We start from the raw sequence: 19,140 nt of genomic DNA, 5'->3' as shown, positions 1-19,140 counted from the left end.
GAGCTGGAAGCCAATTAGATTGCTGGAACAGCTGAGTCATCTATCAGATTCTGATGCAAATACGTAAATGCGTGCAAAAGCTCCGCAAAAAGATTGGAAATCAATCTGATAAGATGCACGTGAGACGGGGATAGGTCACGTGGCCAGGCGACAGAGGGACGCGAAATTCACAAGCCGGTTCGGACTTTGACACGTCCTCCGAGGGGGGGCTGCAACTCATTTGCTCCGTATTACCCTGGAGGGTGACGCGTTTTACTGGATGCAGAGTAGCTTGACAATTGAGAGGCGGGAGGATGGAGGAAGGATTTGGACTGTGGAAGGCGAAACGAAGGGGCTGCTGAATTCCCCGAGCTGCACGGAGAAGAGTGCCTGATGTGTACTCATATAAAGCCAAGCTGGGGTTGGCTCGGGGTTTTGAGTGCAGAGTTGCGCCGAGCCGATTCTGTATTAGACACCGCTTGAACAAGATGAGCATTGATGTTGATGCTTGTCTGATGTCTGATACAATGATTGATTGCACTTTGACTCTGTCGGGCATTGTCACGACTCCGGCACTGGTAACCTAAAATTTGGACGGGCTGCGGAACATTTGCGGCGTTGGCACAGTATTGGATCCCACTCTGGAAATATCAGTCAGCCAAGCATTCGCTGCAACCCCGCAGTCTGACCGTCCCAGATCTGTCTGTTCTGGGCAAATCGACATGAGGGCCGCCGCGTTGGATGGGATGGGACGTGAGAAGACGGGATGATGTCATTTATTAAAGAGGCTGTCCGGCACATAACTCGCTGCATCTACATATTCAATATGGCAGAATAACAGCAGTTAAGCAGTATTCCCTATTATTATACTAGCGATCGAGGCCAGCTCCTCTCTTATTCGAGGTATTCAAGAAATGACAAATCTTCGACAGCGCGCCCGTTGAATCATGCAACACAAAATCTTCAGCTTTTGCCCCTCCACCGTCTGTCCAGTCCCGATACCGTCATCGAGGGGCAGCCTGGATTAGTGGTGGGTGCCTGGCAGCAGCCGCTTAGGTGGTGCTGCAGTCACTGAGCTTCACTGCGGCACCCACTAATCGCCCAATCGATAGCGCCCTCGGCTTGCGCTACAGCTAGTGCGTGCCTGTAGCAACTCCAAAACAGCATCCATCACAGAACTTTGTCGTTGATTCTTTCACTTGACAACCGCCTGCTTCTACAGCTCCCTTTCGCTTCGCCGTCCTACTAAGCTCTTCGTCACGATCTTCTGCTCTCTCTTGTCTGCCACCCAAAGACATGTCGTGCCCGCATCTCGAGTCCATCGGTACGTCAAATCCTTACCCCGCCAGCTTGCGCTTCGCAGCTCTTCCAGCTGCCTTGAAGCTCAAGAAAGCTCATCTTTCGTCTTCATAGAGCTCAAACCGCCGACTCCCGTCCAGTCTGTGTACAAGGAAGACTGCACACAATGTTTTGACTCGATTGTACGTGCATAAACAGCCGCCCAGCTCCCCCTCTCTAGGCTGCAGCCCCGCGAAAACTCACCATCTTGTTCTATTTTTTTTCTTTGTAGGACAACGCTGGAGGCCTCGATGTCTGCCTTCAGTGTTTCAACGGAGGCTGCACCGGTGATCGGGAGCACTCTCTGCTTCACAACGCAGTCTGGGGCCACCCGCTTGCCCTCAATATCCGCCGCACCCGAAAGGCGATCCATCGCGATGAACCCCCCGCCAAGATGACCAAGCTTGCCATCGCGGCCGAGACGGAAGAAGATCGATACGACACTGCTCTGGCCGCTAAATGCATCGAGTGCCAAGTCGAACTGGACACGACGAATGCGAAGCTAGCCCCCATCGTCGATGGCATTCTCAAGGCGCACACCTTTTGCCGAAAGGAAGAGGTCAAGGCGTGGGAGCAAGAGCTCACGACGTGCGAGCACATCTTGACCATGCAGCAGCATCCTTCCCGCAAAATCGAGCAGGGAGAGCTTGGCCACTGCTCAGGCTGTGATCTGAGAGAGAACCTTTGGCTTTGCCTGGAATGTGGAAACCTGGGTTGTGGCCGGAAGCAGATGGGTGGCGTTGACGGCAATTCGCACGCCTTGGGCCATGCCACCGAATCTGGCCACGGCGTGGCTGTCAAGCTTGGATCTATTACACCAGAGGGCACTGCCGATATTTACTGCTATAGGTGCGACGAGGAGCGCATCGACGAGCTTCTCGGCGACCATCTGGCCCATTGGGGAATCATCCTAGCCGAGCGCCAAAAGACGGAGAAGAGCTTGACGGAGATGCAGATTGAGCAGAACCTCAAATGGGACTTTAGCATGACCACAGAAGATGGCCAAGAGCTGAAGCCTGTGTTTGGACCCGGCCTCACTGGACTGAAGAATCTTGGCAATAGCTGTTACCTAGCCAGCATCATCCAGTGCCTATTCGACATGCCCTCGTTCCAGCAGCGCTACTACAGTGCTGACAACGACTTGCCCATCATCCAGGAGCCTGCAGCCGATCTTGAGACTCAGTTGAGAAAGATTGCCCACGGCCTGTTATCCGGCCGGTATTCAGAGCCTGATACCTCTGTAGGATCGGGATCGGAGATTGCCTACCAGAGAGGATTGGCACCAGCCATGTTCAAGCATCTGATAGGTAGAGGCCATGAGGAATTTTCCACCATGCGACAGCAAGACGCCTTTGAACTTTTCCAGCATCTCTTCAAGCTGATTAGTCGATCACCACACAACGAAGACGGCCAAAAGGATCCCACAGCCGAATTCCGATTCGTTCTAGAGCAGCGGCTGCAGTGTCTCGGATGCCACAAGGTTAGGTACAGCTCTAATGAACAGGACAACATATTCATCGACGTGCCGTTGGAGAAGCTCGAGACAAGCGAGGGTGGCGAGACGGCCAACGCCTACAAGCCAGTCACTCTGAAGGAATGTTTGGACAACTTTACTGGCGCCGAGAAAGTCGAGTTGACATGCTCATCGTGCGGTAGCAAGGCGGGCTTCACCAAGCAGTCGCTCTTCAAGACATTCCCCAACGTTTTGGCCGTCAATGCACGAAAGATGGCCGTTGTCAACTGGGTCCCTATCAAGATTGATGTCCCCGTCATTGTCCCAGACGAACCATTTTTGCTGGACGACTACCTCTCCAAGGGACTCCAGCCGTCGGAAGAGTTGCTGCCGGAAGAGCCTGAAAACAAGGCTCCCGCATTTGTGGCAGATGCAACAGCAGTTGCACAGCTCGAGGCCATGGGCTTTCCGCTGAACCGAGCTGAGAAGGCCTTGCACGCGACGGGTAACTCTGATGCAAATGCGGCCATGGAGTGGCTATTTGCACACCTCGATGATGCCGATATTGATGCGCCGCTCGATTTAGGATCTGGGTCGGGAGATGCTGGCACCGCTGACCCCGAAAAGATTGAGATGCTGGGCGCCATGGGATTTGGTGCTCCTCAAGCTAAAAAGGCATTGAAAGAAACGGGTGGCGATGTCGAGCGAGCTGTTGAGTGGCTCTTTAACCACCCTGACGACCAGGGCATCACTGAGGACGAGAACTCGGGCGCAGCAGCAGATACATCTCCTAAAGAGCCTGCTGGAAGCGCTACACTGCCGGCAAGGTTCCAGCTGCAGTCTATTGTGTGCCACAAGGGCACAAGCATTCACGCCGGGTAAGTATACATCTCTTTGAATGTATCTCTCATCTTTGCCAGTAGACTAACAGCTTCTCATCAGTCATTACGTTGCCTTTATTCGCAAATCCTTGGAAGGCAGGGAGACGCCCACATGGGTGCTCTTCAACGACGAAAAGGTCGTGGAAGCTCACGACGTTGAGGAAATGCGCAAGTTCGCATATGTGTACTTTTTCAAGAGAACTTGAAGAAGAGGTCAATACGTTTTTTTATAGGTGACGGGGCATTCGGAGAGACGGCGTTTGATGCGTTGCCTCGTTCGTATGGCAACGCTTGGAGACTGTTTGGAGGTGTGAGCCTGGTCATTGGTGCTGGTTTGAGGGGTCATGAATAAGGGGTTTGTTTGCCCATTTGCATCCGATATAGATGAAATACTGCAGAGAGATCGATACCAACAAGAGAATATTCATCAATATATATCTCCCTAGCCTGCGACGAAATCTCGTGAAAAGCTGCATGATGCACCGATTTATTCCAGTTCTAACGCCGTACCAAAAAGCCCATTGTCTCGTTTGCACACGGCCAGTCAAATCAAGGGACAAAGCCTCGTAAACCGTAACCCCAACCTGGCCAACCCCCGTTCCATCTATCAGTTCCATATTATTATATAGTTTTCATCATTCAAAATTCATTTTCAGTCTCCCAACCTGTAGCTAACGAGCGTATCGACGCGGTGGTTCGCGGTGCTGAAGCCCCTGAGCTGGACCCTCTCGCCGTTCTCGATTTCTTTCGCGTCCGAGTCGCCCCACTCGACGGGGACGTCGCTGTCGGCGTCTGCGTAGACGAGGACGTTGAAGGTGCAGTCGCCGCTGAGCTGGGGGAGGAAGGTGACGGAGGCGGTGATTTGGCGGAAGATGGCGGCGATTTCGGCCTGGATTTCGGCTTCGGGCTTGTCTTTTTCGGCGAAGAGGGGGTTTGTTGAGGAGGCGGCGTTTTCTTGTTGTTGTTGCTGCTGTTGCTGTTGTTGTTCTTCGTTGGCGGTGGTGGTGGTGGAAGGGTCTGTGGGGGGTTTGGATTTGGATTTTGGTGGAGGAGCTGAGATTTGGACCTTTTGTGGTTGGGAGCGGTGAATGTTAGCTTTTTTTCCTTCTTCTTTTATCTTCTCGATTGTGGGTGGATGTAGGATGGTGGTGGTGGTGAAGGGGAGATTTTGCGTCGTACATCGAATTGCCAGCGCTCGACGTGTTCGCCCGTGTCTTTGTCGGTGATGACGATGACGAGCTTGGAGATTTTGCCGCCAATCATCCACTTGTCGAGCTGGCTCATGATTTTCTTGATGTAGGCTTTGACTTGGTCATCGGCGGAGACTAGAGAGTACGGGATCGCAAGGTTAGTTTCGTGTTTGGCTGTCGATGTCTTAGGAGGGAGGTGATAGTACCGAGCATGTTGAGGCCATATTTCTTGACGCTGTGGTTTGGAGATGTGTTAGCGGATGGTGTTTTTTATCGATCGGGTGGTTTGGGGGCTCTGGGGAGGTGAGTGTGTCGTACGCTGTAAAGTCTTCGGCTGGGTAGACGCCTCGTTGGAATCTGTCATGGGAGAAGCACCGTCAGTTCTTCGTTCGACACCGAGGAGGAATTCCGGTAGGTTTGAGAGATCGTGTTTCGTACAGGATTGTGTGTATCGAGTATTGGAACTAGAGACGAGAAGAAAAAGCTGTTAGAAAAACTATCGCTGGTACCAATTGACAAGGGAGATGAAGGCCTCAAGCCAGACATACAAATTCAGCAACCAGCCTAGAGCTGCCCTTGAGCGACAGCTTGTGCACCTTGGAGTCGTCCTTTGCCTTGTCTTTCTCCTTGTCCTTGGGCCGTTTGTCTTTGGACGACGCGGACTTGGAAGATGGTTTTCTGGCTTCCTTGTCCATGGCGGAGGGCGGACTTGGAGTTGAATGGAGGAAGAGAGGAAGAGGAGAGATGATGATGACGATGGTAAGATTCCAGGTCCGATCTTGGGACAGAAGATGGCTCTAGCTGATTTTGTTTACTTTGGGTGATGGGCGGTTGCGGGGCGGCGAGCTGGGGGGTTTGTCGAATCAGAGGCTGTTTTGTGCCTGGCAGATGGAGATGACCTTGATGGCCTGAAAACGTTAAGCTGGGGACTATATTACAGTATAAAAGCAGTGTTATATTGGAGCGACAATAATTTAAAATCAGAATAATTGGAATTCCAGATTCTTGAATTTGATTCATCTTGATTGCACACAATTGAAATCACGTGCCGTCTCATATTCAACCAATCTCTCTCCGCCATAGCCTCTTCACCTCATCATCCCATCTTACATACTCGTCATTAAACTCTTGCTCTCCATGTCTTCTTACACCTCCTGCACAATCTCCACGCCTCTCGAGTAAATCCGCGCTGGCCGAGGAAACACTCCCCTTGCAGCCAATCTTGCCCTCGCCGCTGCTTCTTCCTCAGCCTCGCGCCTCTGGATCGCCGTCCTAGCATACCAGTAAGCCTCAGAACCGTGGGCGAAATACTCGCTCACGTTGTCCAGTGTAATTCCAGCTATGAATTCATCTAAATCTCCCATCTGAGGAGTCGCGTCTTGAGCTTCATTTTGAGTCTGGCGATTCGATCCTCGACTTCCGCCGGAGCCCCCAGGTCGAGGACGAGACCCAACACTTGTCGATGTGCCGTCGCCCTGGACTGCATAGTGAGATACAATGAGGCGAATCAGGATACCGAGGCTAACCAGCAGCGGAATTGTCTGTCCGCTGGTGTTGACCCCGTCGACATTGTCAAACTGGTTCCATTTGATCGTCAGTTCAATGGCAGTGATGTGAAGTCCGTACACAACCAGGTTGGATATGCTCCGCATGGTGCGCAAGAGATCTTTTTGTTCCTGTCTGGCACGCTCCCGTCTGGCAATGCGCTCTTGGTTATCTTGTTCTGGCCTAGGGCTCTCCTGTCAGATACAGCACTGGATGATCATATGGGCATTGGGAGGGGAGGCTGACTGACTGTCTTGTACGATGCTTCTTTCGACGTCGATGTCTGCGTATTCGAAACTGTGTTTTCCAAAACCCCGTATACGACAGGACGATTCCAACGCAAACGAGAATAACAATGATGTGCAAGATGATATTGACCACAATGAATCCGACGTTGTCGAGTTTGACCTTTGTGAAGAAGAAGCCGTAATATTCGCATTGGTGCCCTCTGGTCGGCATGTAAGTGCTAAAGAACCAGAGTTGAAGAGATGAAATGATGACCATGACTATCATGGTCGAGACGCCATAAACCGGCACATGGATTTCCCTCGTCCACTTCAACGGATCCCATTTGCGGTCACAACATGTGAGCGTCTTCCAGATATATATAGGTATGAGAAAGATGTATGAGCCACCAGCAAGTTGGAGCATGATGTAAATGTCGGCTGCCTGAACATTGTGGTTCACAATCTCGACAAGCAGCGCCAGAACAACGGCGCCAGAGAGAAGGAGGCCTAGTAGTCGTATATCCGAGACGTCTGTGTCGTCAAAGAACTCGACGATAATTTCGCCAAACCACTGGAAATAGATTCCGAGGCGGATGCCCAGACCGTACATGTCAGGACGCCCCTCTCGCCCGCAGGAGTTCATGATGCCGCTCTGAAATCACGGCAGACATTTTCCATGATTGTTGTGGGAGATTTGCGATATAGATGCCTGTTGCTTGTCTCTAGGGATGTTGAAAGAGGAAACTCGTGCAGATGAATCAAGACGGCCACAGATGTGGTCATTTGCTGCAACTCGCCTCACTGCAGAACCGGAGTTCGCTCTGTCTTTAACCTTAACAGACGTTGTTCATTGTCCGGTTGGGCAAAGAACGAAGCAAATCCGTTTTCCGGACGTCGGTTACATGTTACATTTTTCCAGTGCGGTGCTTGACAGTCAGTTGTCCAGCATTCGTCCAAGAGGCGGAAGAGGCAGGTAAGGCGAGCTGGTGTTAGTGCGGACACGCCATCATTGTCGGACGAGGTGGCACAAGAGAGAGTGTGAAGGGAGATATCATAGGTTCGTTGGCACGGGTGCCTTTTATTTTTTTTGGGGGGGGGGGGGGGTTTGATTGAGGGGATATGAAACAGAGAGCATGTGCTTGTCAGGGCCCAAGTGGAACGTGTTTGTTGGGCTTTTACTTTGTGAGAGTACGGATATTGAGACTCGTGATGTAGTTTTGCAGTGTTGAGGAGGATTATTATTGCCTTGGAGACTTGTATATAAGTCTTGGAAATTGTCTTGTGTGTTGCGTTCACAAGCTTGGCGGGATTTCGTTACACAAAATTGAACAAACATATTTATAGCCCGAATCAAGGGTAAAGAGGGTAATGGTTGATACACCAGAATTTGGCCATTATAAAAGATGCATGTGTTGTAGATGCTTTAGAATATCCGTCAAAAGGACTGGAGCTCTTTCTCTGGGCAAGCAATCGCTAGGCGTCCATCTATTAGTACAGTGGTGGTCCAAAAGTATCGATGCAAGCCCCACCTACCTTGCGACCGCGTCGCGTTTTTGATTTTCAATTAAATAACCTATTAATCTTTAAATTGAATTTTCTTAACGAATATGCCTCCAATTACTCCCAGACTTAAATATAGTCCTCATAAAAGGACGAGGATTCGAATAATATATAAATTAGGCGAAACGTAGCACCGTATCGCTGTCAGAGAAGGAGTGTCACCAGGGTCCGTGTCTGGTATCATCCAGCGCTACAAGACGCAAGAAAGTGCAAAAAGTCAACGTCGATCAGGGCGGCCACCCAAGCTGTCAGAACGAGATAAAAGATCGATTTTCCGAGTTATTCATCAAAATCCTTTCATCAAGATGCCTAATCTCATCGCCGCAGCCGGTCTAGCGGTCTCTAGGCAGACCATAACGCAATACCTTCAGGCAGAAGGCGTCTATCACCAACGTACCCTGCGGCGCCCGCTCCTAACGCCAGAAGCTGCTCAAAAACGCCTGGAATTTGCCCTAGCACACTATAATCAACCAGCTAGCTTTTGGAGGCGTTAGATCTTCAGTAACGAGTCAACAATCGCAAAAGGCTAAGGCAAGAGGCAGGCCTGGGTTTTCTGCCGCAAAGTACGTGATTTTGCGCGCCGTTTTAACTCTTTTTTAACCTCTTTACAGAGAGAACGCCTAGATCCAGTCTTCATACAGCCTCGAGGCAAGCTAACGCGCCATTCGCAGATATTCTAGGGTATATTTTTATTTAGTTCTTATATATCTCTTTACCCATTACTCAGAAACCCCGAATCTGCCCGCAGCGGCATTACAAATCGCAGAATACTCAAATACCTTTAAGATCAATTACCTACAATCGTCGAACCTGGTTTAATATTCGCCTAAGATAATACCTCTACACATACAGCGCAAATAGTGCAAGATTGGTTAAGAAATTAGGCGCAAGAGAATAGCCTTACGATCGTCGACTGGCCGCCGTATTCGCCCGATCTTAACCCCATCGAAAACCTATGGAAACTGCTAAAGGAAGAGATATACAAAAGATATCCCAAACTTTCATTAATACCAAAGACAAAGAGATCAATTCAACGGCTTTGCAAGGCCGCGATCGAGGTATAGGAGGACTTTTCGGAAGACCTATTACAACAGCTTGTAGAATCGATGCCGCGGAGACTAGCGGCCGTTATCGCCGCCCACGGCTGGTATACGAAGTATTAAAATAGCCTGCATATAACTATACACTCTAAAGAATCTAGATCTTTAATTTAAAACAAATTTGACCGCAATTTGGCTAAGAAAATCGCGTTTGAAGTTGCGTGGTCATGATGAGGGTTTCCGACTAAAGTGGGGTGCATCGTCACTTTTGGACCACCACTGTAGCCAATTCTTGGTTTAGCGGAACAACTGCTGTGATATCGCGGCGGGCTCACTAAAATACAGCGGCTTGTCATCTGAGCACATCCCGGAACAAGGGCCTGATCCGGACAAGCCTTGCATGGACGCATGGATCTGTTGACGGCATGTCTTCTTCATAGAGGGGCACATGCTGTGCTGTTCCCACAGCAAAATATGACGACGTACTAAAAAAACTAAGAGCAAAAAATTTGCAAAAAAAGAAGTTTTCGAAACGCATCTGGGGCATTTGCTCCCGGCAGGGCTTGAACCTGCGACCTTCGCATTACCAATATTTGAGCCGAGGCTCTAGTATTAGTACGAAGCTCTAACCAACTGAGCTACGGAAGCGCTCGAATTGTTGTTCAACCTTTGGGATATCCTAATTATATAACTCCGGTACCCACTGCATTACTCTCACCATGAGCTTCACCTGCTATGGATGGAAATACAAACATCCGCTTTCTATTTATAAGCCTCTATCTGCCTTCATGAAGAGTTAAATGAAGCTCTAAACATTTCTCGGCAGTTTTTCTGAAAGGTAGGTAGTGGCTCCTGCCGAGATGACGCTGATATACGTGTGTGGGAATGAATGAGCTTGCAGTGAACTCAACTCGAAGTTGCAATAATTTGGTGATGGCCTCAGAGCGAACTACTTGATCCGCGAGGACTCATCTTCTCAAGGCAATGCAGCTGACTGCCTCAAAGAGGCGTATCGCATCGCAAATATGAGAGGCCACGATGCCCCTAGGCAATATACGAAGGGTAGACGATCAAACTTGGATATCATGCCGCTGTACATTACTCAAGAAGCCAATCTAGCTTTTCCATCGCCTTGCTAAGAATTGCGTCCACCGTCTCTCGGTCTATAATGCCATCCTCATATGACACATTGATGACTGTGTCACCACCAGCCACACCAGCAACGTTTAGGACAAGACTGCGAGATCCTACATTCCCGTTCGTCGCAGCAGCCGAGAATTGCATGTCCTCGATAGTCCACGTCTCTTTTGCATCACCCGTCGTCGTAACTCCCTTTGGGATACTCGAGAACAGCCCGAGATTGGAGACCAGATATGTATCGCTAGTAAAATGTCCTATCCTTGGCATCGAGGTGGTCATGAAATCCTCGATAGTACTCCCTATTAGTGTACCCGCCATCCAGTCACGGATAGACCCGTAGATATCACCGTCCATCTTTGACTTGTGTTCTCGGACCAGTTGCCATACAGTACTGCGAAACAAGGAAGCTTTGACGGCTTCCTCATTTGAGCCGCTGTATTTTGCAACAGCCTTGCGGAATGGCTCCAAGTAGTGAAGATGTGCCGAACCTGCGGCGGCATTCATAATCACATTGCTGCGAACCAGGTCGCCGAATTGGGCTGCTGGGAGATACGGCCGAAGATCAAAGGCAAATCGTGACGCGCCAAACATCGCTTGAGGATAGAAATCAGTTGCGAGAGTGAGATTCAGCAACGTACACAGCAGAGGTGTGAATGTCGTCTGATTCGCACGGCAGGCAGAGAGCACAGCACGCATTTTATGCGAGGGAATGCGGTAACTCGAAACTCCGGTGATTGTTCGGTTTGTGTAAACAGTCTTTGCCACTACTGATTGAGCGTATGGTCGAGGCCGGGGAAGATCACCAAAGACAAGCTTCCCACCAAAGAAGAGGCGAAGCAGATACCAAACAAGCATCTTCCAGAGTAGTCTAGGAATAGATGGCGTAACGTTTGAATGCTCGGTAGGCTCAAGTGGGTATTGGATGGGGGAAGGGTAAGTGAGTGAGAGTTGAGTTGACACCGGTTTCGAATCGAGAGGTAAGGAGATGAGGGCGGCGAGAAACGCGCGATGGAATACTGTGCCTGACATGCCATCGCCAACGAAATGATGGTACACAAACACGACGTGTTTCCTTCCAACAACAAGCACTTTCCACCAAGGAGCGTCTGGTTCATCGTCGGTCCAGTCCCACGTGTTGTGCGCATTCTCAAGGAGAGCTGGGCCAACTTCCGAGTCTTCGTCACCATCCATGAACACCACACATTTATGCAGATCAATTTTGTGGAGTAACGCGAGATGGAGGCTATGCTTTCCGGTGCTGGAAGATGGCAATCTCACGCCGACGGCACATAGTGGTGGGTGTGCCTTGATCACAGTTGCAAGAGCTGCGTAAACGTTATCATCCGATAGGGTTCTACCATGTGAGGAATATTCTGCTGAGACAAGGATGTTCGATTGGATGCCTAGGCGATGAAAACAGTAAAACATGCGGTCGTAGAGGCCTGTGATGCTAAATGTTAGTTTGCTGATGGCGTGTCGGTGGCGCTGGCATACTAGACTCTCGCAACAGCGTGTACTTTTCAGATAAAGACATAATGTTCAATTGAATGCTATAAAGATCTGGAATCGAATGATCCACGGAAAAAATTCATCGCGTAGTAAATGCATGCGATGTTGGCAAAGACCATATTGGAGATGTACGTGTCTCTTATATGGTGCTGACGTGTGTTTTAGTGTTCTCGGGCTTACTTGATCCTACACTAGACTGTTAGTCTAGACCTCAAGATGAAGGATAGATTAGTATCGATGTAGGTGATCCTACCGGGAGCTCAATTGGACATCTGTGTCCGAAGCATGGTCTACATCCGAAGTAAAGATAGGGCTTACATGGTAGCATGGGCTAAAGCATGAGCTAAAGTGGCAATACATTAGTCGAAACAAGCGGAAATTGGCATTTACCTGTTAGGTTAATGGAATACTACCCTCAGGCTTAAAATACTCGCAATAGGCTAGCGACGCAAATGAATACCCGAAGTCGACTTCAATCATACCATCAAATAAGTGCGTGATGTGCCTAATCATATTGCTCTCGCGAGGGGACTATGCCGGAACCCCACGACGTTCTCCCATCCTATCCTTAATAGATGGCACTGTGTTAGATCCTACCATTCATTTATGTAAGTAGCTACATCCCTATATCTGGTAACTTAGAGATGCTCAGATGTGTAGGGGCATAAACTGCACCCAAGATATACACCAAAACATAGACTCTTGACGATTGTATAATAGCTTTAAGGTGGAATAATGCTAATTGAAATATTCATCTTACTATAACTTGAGTAGACGTGACCGTTGAATCCTGCTCCAGGAGATTTTATATTTATATTTGACTGTGAACTCTTTGGTCATGTTTTGATTGGCTGTGTTTACTTCTCAACCTCTGTACATTTCACTTCTCTTCAATTGCTCCCGGCCTCCCCAACTTGGAAAATGGCAGCTCTTTTCATAATAACTTCTTTATATACGCACCCTGAAGTAATCCGGGAGTAGATCGCACGCCGTTCCATTCCCTTGAGCAACTTCATAACCTTGCTGTCTCTCGTAGTGAGCTACAAGCGTTTCACGTAGTTGGACTTGAAATGTCACGGGCTGATCCAAGGCCCCGGTATCACCAAGGAGAATAACGTCGTAAGAACTCTCAGCAACAGCGTATGGTAAGTCAACAAAATTATAAGCTGCTAGGATGAGGACACCTCACTTATCACCGTGATATTAAAGGCAGGCAACCTTGAGAACGGCAACACCATCTGATTAGAGGATTGAGTGAGTTGATAATTGTGAGAGAATGACGATTCTGCCCTCAAGATTCAGAAACTGATATCGACTTCAGCATATGTACATTTTTGTGCACTTGGCCCTTTGCACCACCCCACGGCTCCAAATCAAAAGACTTGGAACCAACTTCCTCCCACCCAAGATTTTGATACATCTTTAGTCCGGAAGGGGAGGAGTCCAGCCAGCAACCGACATTATCGAGGCCTTCATCTGCGTATCTGGAAGATATATCGGAAATCATGAACTCGAGAAGCTTTGTCCCAACTCCGCGTCTCTGGAAGTTGGGATCAACAGCCAAATTCTCCAAGAATGCATGTGGTTCGCCATTGGTAAAGTCCAGTCGAGCTTTAGTCAATGTCCCGAAGTAATGAAGACAAAGAGGCGCGTTTGCTCCTTCGGGAACTTCGTCTGAAGTGTGAGGCCATGGATTTCGTTCAGAAGCTGTATGGGAGGACTCATAGACGTTATATACGGCTGCGCCAATTATGCGTTCAGATGTTGCACCCTCGGGAGATGTTTCGTATGTAACCGCTTTGATGTAATGTACCGTTGGGTCCGATTGCCAGACATGCTCATGTCTGGCGATTTTTGAACTTCGAAGAATGGCCGAAGATGGAGAGGGCGATATGGGGTAAATCAGTCGTAATAAAGGTGAGGCCGCTCCGAATGCCCTTTCCTCGATATCGACAATCTTCTCCAAGTCTCTTTTGTCGGTCACGGGTAAAACTTCTGTCCGGAACATGGCGGTTGTGTCTGATCCTTTCTGCATCTTCTTGTTTTCTCGAGCTAAACGATAAGAATGACACGTTGAGAGAGTATAAACAAGTTATGGGCTGTTCGAGCTAGTTGTACTTCTAGGTGGGACGTCGGTGGGACGTCTAGGCGCCCTATCAGCGTCTCGGTATTCACTAATTACACGCATTTAATAGATAGATATAAGCAGACATAATATGGCCTATTAGAAGTGCTCACTGCCTTGCTGATGATAGCTGCCTATTAGACTAGAGCTGGAGCTTGGCTCCATGGCGGGCGCTCAATACCAATCCACGGGTCTGGTAATCATGCCCAAAAGGCAAAAACTGGTGACTACAGCGTGAGCGCTTATTGACGCTGGGTCACTTGGACCGGCGAAATTTGCCGTGGATTCTATTTGGACACTTGCATGCCTTTCAAAATATTCGTCTAGGCACCGGTGGTTGTTTAGGTGCATTCTTACCCTCGCAAATCCATTTTTTGCTCATGGTCTCCCATTGATGAGGCTGAGTAGTATAAACGACTATAGAAACATTCTTAAATGAAGCAAAAAATATTATTCACTGTTATAAGTCGCTGTATACTACTAATCTTGGCTAAATTGCAATATCATGTAAACTTGCGTTGGGTAAGGAGTCCAATTTAGTACGCAGGATATGGTGATAAGGGTATCTCTTGATCAAATTTTGCAAATGCGACAAGCCTGATCAGTCGTGGAGATGGTGGGTAATAGTCCAGCAAATGTTAGTTAATAATGCTGCTTACGAAGCCTCGCTATCCCGCGGAGGGCGAGTTGGCAAGAAATGGAGCCAGTTGGAACTGGTGATCTCGATGTCGATTCTCGTGTCGTCTTGATAATGGCCCTTTTAGCATTAGCAATACAGAGTGAATTGAGCTTACAAACACTGGTACTGTCGCTATTGCCGGACTGAGAAAAGCTGATGAGACGACAGCAAAGTGATAGACTCCAGTTTTGTTGCGCCCCCGTGAGAACTGGTAAATCTAACTTCAAGCCTAAACTAACTCGGGGCAGCAGTCGAAGTGAACCTGCAGGGACAGTGCGAGGTTCTGGTACAACCCTTTGTCGTAGCCTGCCTGGAATGGCGATGCTGTGAACAATACAATCTCAACCTATAAACTAAGGATAAAGGATCGAAAGACTCTCGTAATCTTTATAGATCAACTCGTAGCAAAACATAGAACCACCTTGAAACTACCTCTAATACCAACAAGCTATACGGCAAAGCTCAACATGTCATTTTCTACAGACTCCCCACGGGACCCCGAGACCGATGTCTCGAGCGAATTCCCTTTTGATCTCAAGTTTGTCAGTGTTGAAGATGCTCAAATGGCATACGTGGATACAGGCGCGCCAGCCGACAGCCGCCATTCAAAAACAACTGCCTGTTCCTCCATGGTAACCCAACATCGTCTTATTCATGGCGCAACATCATTCCGCATGTGTCTGAACAGGTGCGCTGCGTTGCTCCCGATCTTGTCGGCATGGGCGCCTCATCTAAGCCGTCCATTTCCTACCGCTTCGCCGAGCATGCTCAATATCTGGGCGGCTTCATCGACCAAGTCATACCTGAAGGCAAGTTGATACTCGTAATTCAAGACTGGGGCTCGGCTCTTGGATTTGATTGGGCCTTTCGTCATCAAGACCGTGTGGCCGGCCTTGTTTTTATGGAATTTATACGGCCATTTCCTACCTGGGATGATGCCGCGCACAGCAAGGCGCAAGAGACGTTTCGCGCTTTTCGGGACGAGCCCACTGGGCGGAAGCTCATCATTGAACAGAACGCCTTCATCAATGTTATGCTTGACCGAGGCTTGGTGCGCAAACTAACTGCCGAGGAAAAGGCCTTCTACGCAAAGCCATACGAGAAGGAGCCTTTGTTTCGGTGGCCCAATGAGATTCCCATTGAAGGCCACCCGCCTGATGTATATGAGCGAGCATCAAACTATCATGAATGGCTTCTGGAGACGCAGGTTCCCAAGTTGTTCTTTTGGGCTGTCCCTGGTAGAATTGTGTCTGCAGAGAAGGCTCAATGGTACTTGGATCATCTAAAAAATGTCAAGGGTGTTTTTGTTGGAAAAGGCATGCATTTCTTGCAAGAGGATCACCCTCATCGCATTGGGACAGAGATGTCATCCTGGTTGAACAACTTGTAAGGATTATGATCATCTTCTTGTGCGGGCCTAGGGATATAGAGACTGCAGTAGCTGCTTCTCTTGGATAGCCTTAATTTGTTTGCCGAGGTGTGTAGAGAGAATTGACCTAGCTATTCTTCTGTCCTCTAATTGAGCCAGCTATCTATTTGATGGTTATGATGAACGAATCGTTGTTCACGATGAAGCAACTTCTAACATACTCCTTCTGGAACGTTTATTTTGGGGGACTTGAGCAAGTAAAACAGCCATGTTATTTAATTGTGATGTGGTATAAAAGATGTTGCAACTTATAGGTGCGACGTCGGCTATAGCTCATTTTTCTGCAAGAATTCAACTAAAACTAGATACAGTGGTAATACAATAAGTAGGCAATGATAACATAAGGTGTACAATTTCCGCTCGCTCGCTAAGTAGCCAATATCCTAGATCATGACGGCTCAATTTACGAGATCTCTTTTGGCTTGATATAGATATTGAGGTCTGGCTTTTGCCAGAGTGTAAAAGCTCTGTTATCCTGAAGCCAATCTTTGCTGTCAGGATGCAGACTGATGTCAAAATTCCATAAAATCTTTGCTAGAATCAGGCGCATTTCGGCATATGCAAGACTAAAAAGATGTTAGAATGTCGATGATAAAACGTTTTGGAGAGTAACCACTAACTTCTTTCCGATACAGTTTCGAGGACCAAAGGAAAATGCTTGAAGGACATCTTGAGGGTCACTCGAAAATCGGGCATCACCGAGCCATCGTTCTGGAATATAGGAATCAGGCAAAGTAAAGTTCTTCGCGTTGTGGTACATTGGCCATTGCCAAATCCCCAAGACAGTCTGTTATCTTGTTAGAGCCGACTGAGATTTGTCCTGGAAGTGAAATAGTACTTACGTTTTCTGGAACGTACTGCCCACAAATTACGTCGCCGCCTGGCTGTGCCTTGCGTGGTATGGCAGTTGGGACAGGAGGGTACATTCGAAGTGTCTCTTGCAGCGCAGCCATCATATAGTTCAGCTTCTGCACGCTGAGAAGATCAATCTCGCTTTCATTTGAAAAGCTTGATCTCACTTCATCCGTTGTCTTTTGTAAAACGTCTGGGTGGGTCAATAGCAGATAGGTGACTCCAGATAGGGTGGTAGCAGTTGTCTCTGATCCGGCGATGATAAGCAGACTTGCATTGTCCAAAAGCTCAGGATAGGAGAATTTCTGTGGATCATGTAAGCGACAAAAAACATCCAGAGGTGCTGTTTTTTATGCAAAGTCATACCATGGCACCCTCCCTTTTAGTCATGACATCCATGAAGTCTGCTCGCGGATTGGTTTCAGCCAGCCTCTTGTTAACCTTTTCCTGGGTAAGTTGGTAATGTTCCTGAAACTTTTGGCGGTCTTGCTTTGAGACAAGAAGCTGGATAAGTTTTTCACCAAATGGAAAGCGGCGTAAAACATTGTTTGCCGCACTTGTACGAATTCTGGTGAATAGTAGAGATACCCAAGGATGATAGTCCGAGTTTTCAAGGCAACCAAATGGCTCCCCAAAGGCCAAGTCGCCGATGATGTCAAACGTTGCCCAGTTATACCAAGATGTCATCTCCAGAGGCCGAGTGCCATCGGCACAGTTGTCTCGCAGTCGGCTTATCAACATGTCGACGTAACCTTGGATAAGAGGCTGCTGATCCATCATTGCCTGTGCTGAAAATCCATGAGCCAGGGTCCTTCTCATTCGAGTATGATTTTCGCGGTCAGCACTGATGACGCTGTGCTGTTGGGACTTCCAGAATACGGGATCTTTGCCGTTCTCCCCCTGGCCTCGTTTTCGATGGCCCATGATGTCATTCCAAGCAGTGCCATCAATGTAAGCTAGCTCATCAGGTGCCACTCGCACAACGTCTCCATAAATCTGATGAAGTTCGAGAATCTTTCGATGGGACTTTCCAGAAAAGATCATGCGGGCGTATGGGATTCGAGTTGCGGCCCACAGCCGGGGGCCGGGGTACTTGCGAAGCGGATGGAACCAGACATTATAGATTGGTATTGAGATCAGGTAAACAAACCCCTGTATTGACTATGTTAGTTCCATTGCAGGTTCCACGAGATAGGCAGGGTGAGCAGCTGGAAGAAAATCATCGCTGAGATATACGCACAAGAATTACAGCCCAGAGCACTAGAGCGACTCCAGGCCGTAGTGAGAAGAGTAGGGATTCTGCAGTTAACAGCATAGTGAAGCCTTATTGTATAACTTGATAGTGATATCCGAGTTCAATATAAGTTCACTGAGCGAGAAGACGGCTACCTCTTATATCACAATCGAAATGTATAAGGAGTAAACGAAATAGTAGAGATGGGGTTTCCATGCCGGAGCCTCCGCGGAGACATAATTCAAGCTTTGTAGGCAGCATGGACTCAATGACACAATGTCGGGGCTCGCGAAGACCGTCGTTTATACAAGGTAGCATCGTGTTTAATACATGGTGGGCCTTGAGGGGTTGAGCTGCATACCGGGGATACTGTTTGCTTAAATTGGCATGATCGTTCATGCCCATGTGATACATCCACTTGATGGATATTGGGCCAATCATGCATCAAATTTGTATCAATGTTACACTACTCACTTGGAGGGTTTCATGTCTTTGCTTGCCCCTCGATTTGCGACATCTTACCCCAATTGGCTTGGATTTTGCTGTAGGCAATACGGATTTTTAAATACTTTGCGTATACTAGGCTTGAGATCATTACAGAAAGTAGAAACTAGTGTCCGTAGGGATATGTTTTCCACTGTTGTTGGAGTTTTCTCTAATTTGAAGATGTAATGCAAAAGCATTTAATGATCTTATACAGACCATCAAGTCCAATGAAGTATAAAACATGCTACTCCGCGTATTGACTAAGCGGCCACTTATGCCCCTGTCTCTCTCTATAAGTGACCGCTTACATACATGTAGTCAACTCGGGTAGGTATAATATTTGACAACTATTTCATCGATTTTGCTCAAGCCTCGTCAAAATGCTAGTTCTATCTCGGCCGACTCATTCGCCACTACGAAGCCGATGATGGCATCCGGTTAAATCGCTCTGATGGCCTCGCGATCATAACGCG

At 48.3% G+C, this 19,140-nt stretch overlaps 8 protein-coding genes and 1 non-coding gene across 9 annotated transcripts; 3 read left to right on the top strand and 6 right to left on the bottom strand.

Moving 5' to 3' along the window:
* Positions 1-1,275: 1,275 nt before the first annotated feature.
* Positions 1,276-3,857, top strand: M431DRAFT_499916 (hypothetical protein; the record flags this gene model as incomplete). Its single annotated transcript, XM_024917857.1, has 4 exons — positions 1,276-1,303; positions 1,393-1,460; positions 1,550-3,648; positions 3,713-3,857. The coding sequence occupies 4 exons, from the start codon at positions 1,276-1,278 to the stop codon at positions 3,855-3,857; spliced, it is 2,340 nt and encodes a 779-aa protein (XP_024769578.1).
* M431DRAFT_542445 (hypothetical protein) lies at positions 3,812-5,536 on the bottom strand (the record flags this gene model as incomplete). The annotated part of the gene is made up of 6 exons (XM_024921125.1): positions 3,812-4,627; positions 4,831-4,976; positions 5,048-5,076; positions 5,160-5,198; positions 5,280-5,305; positions 5,390-5,536. 6 exons carry the CDS (start codon positions 5,534-5,536, stop codon positions 4,304-4,306), a joined length of 711 nt encoding a protein of 236 aa, XP_024769577.1. The 3' UTR covers positions 3,812-4,303.
* Positions 5,537-5,986: 450 nt separating this feature from the next.
* On the bottom strand, positions 5,987-7,256 carry M431DRAFT_9742 (hypothetical protein; the record flags this gene model as incomplete). The annotated part of the gene is made up of 2 exons (XM_024924936.1): positions 5,987-6,569; positions 6,637-7,256. 2 exons carry the CDS (start codon positions 7,254-7,256, stop codon positions 5,987-5,989), a joined length of 1,203 nt encoding a protein of 400 aa, XP_024769576.1.
* A 949-nt stretch (positions 7,257-8,205) lies between these two features.
* On the top strand, positions 8,206-8,922 carry M431DRAFT_268489 (hypothetical protein). Its single transcript, XM_024913927.1, has 2 exons — positions 8,206-8,736; positions 8,785-8,922. The coding sequence occupies exon 1, from the start codon at positions 8,479-8,481 to the stop codon at positions 8,665-8,667; it is 189 nt and encodes a 62-aa protein (XP_024769575.1). The 5' UTR covers positions 8,206-8,478; the 3' UTR covers positions 8,668-8,736; positions 8,785-8,922.
* Positions 8,923-9,761: 839 nt separating this feature from the next.
* On the bottom strand, positions 9,762-9,861 carry M431DRAFT_t177. Its single transcript has one exon. It is a non-coding gene; the product is annotated as a tRNA-Ile (tRNA).
* A 443-nt stretch (positions 9,862-10,304) lies between these two features.
* M431DRAFT_20372 (hypothetical protein) lies at positions 10,305-11,887 on the bottom strand (the record flags this gene model as incomplete). The annotated part of the gene is made up of 2 exons (XM_024913360.1): positions 10,305-11,795; positions 11,848-11,887. The coding sequence occupies 2 exons, from the start codon at positions 11,885-11,887 to the stop codon at positions 10,312-10,314; spliced, it is 1,524 nt and encodes a 507-aa protein (XP_024769574.1). The 3' UTR covers positions 10,305-10,311.
* Positions 11,888-13,153: 1,266 nt separating this feature from the next.
* M431DRAFT_97026 (hypothetical protein) lies at positions 13,154-13,870 on the bottom strand (the record flags this gene model as incomplete). The annotated part of the gene is made up of 1 exon (XM_024924892.1): positions 13,154-13,870. The coding sequence occupies one exon, from the start codon at positions 13,868-13,870 to the stop codon at positions 13,154-13,156; it is 717 nt and encodes a 238-aa protein (XP_024769573.1).
* Positions 13,871-15,133: 1,263 nt separating this feature from the next.
* On the top strand, positions 15,134-16,056 carry M431DRAFT_499911 (hypothetical protein; the record flags this gene model as incomplete). The annotated part of the gene is made up of 2 exons (XM_024917856.1): positions 15,134-15,238; positions 15,265-16,056. The coding sequence occupies 2 exons, from the start codon at positions 15,134-15,136 to the stop codon at positions 16,054-16,056; spliced, it is 897 nt and encodes a 298-aa protein (XP_024769572.1).
* A 205-nt stretch (positions 16,057-16,261) lies between these two features.
* Positions 16,262-18,331, bottom strand: M431DRAFT_125634 (hypothetical protein). Its single transcript, XM_024912252.1, has 5 exons — positions 18,188-18,331; positions 17,314-18,099; positions 16,938-17,252; positions 16,716-16,882; positions 16,262-16,661 (listed from the first exon to the last, which is right to left on the bottom strand). Exons 1-5 carry the CDS (start codon positions 18,260-18,262, stop codon positions 16,499-16,501), a joined length of 1,506 nt encoding a protein of 501 aa, XP_024769571.1. The 5' UTR covers positions 18,263-18,331; the 3' UTR covers positions 16,262-16,498.
* Between the last annotated feature and the right edge of the window lie 809 nt (positions 18,332-19,140).

This window comes from Trichoderma harzianum, assembly GCF_003025095.1.
Source record: "Trichoderma harzianum CBS 226.95 unplaced genomic scaffold M431scaffold_16, whole genome shotgun sequence".
Taxonomy (NCBI): domain Eukaryota; kingdom Fungi; phylum Ascomycota; class Sordariomycetes; order Hypocreales; family Hypocreaceae; genus Trichoderma; species Trichoderma harzianum.
Note: the sequence above shows the minus strand (reverse complement) of the source record. Positions and strands in the feature narration are given on the sequence as shown.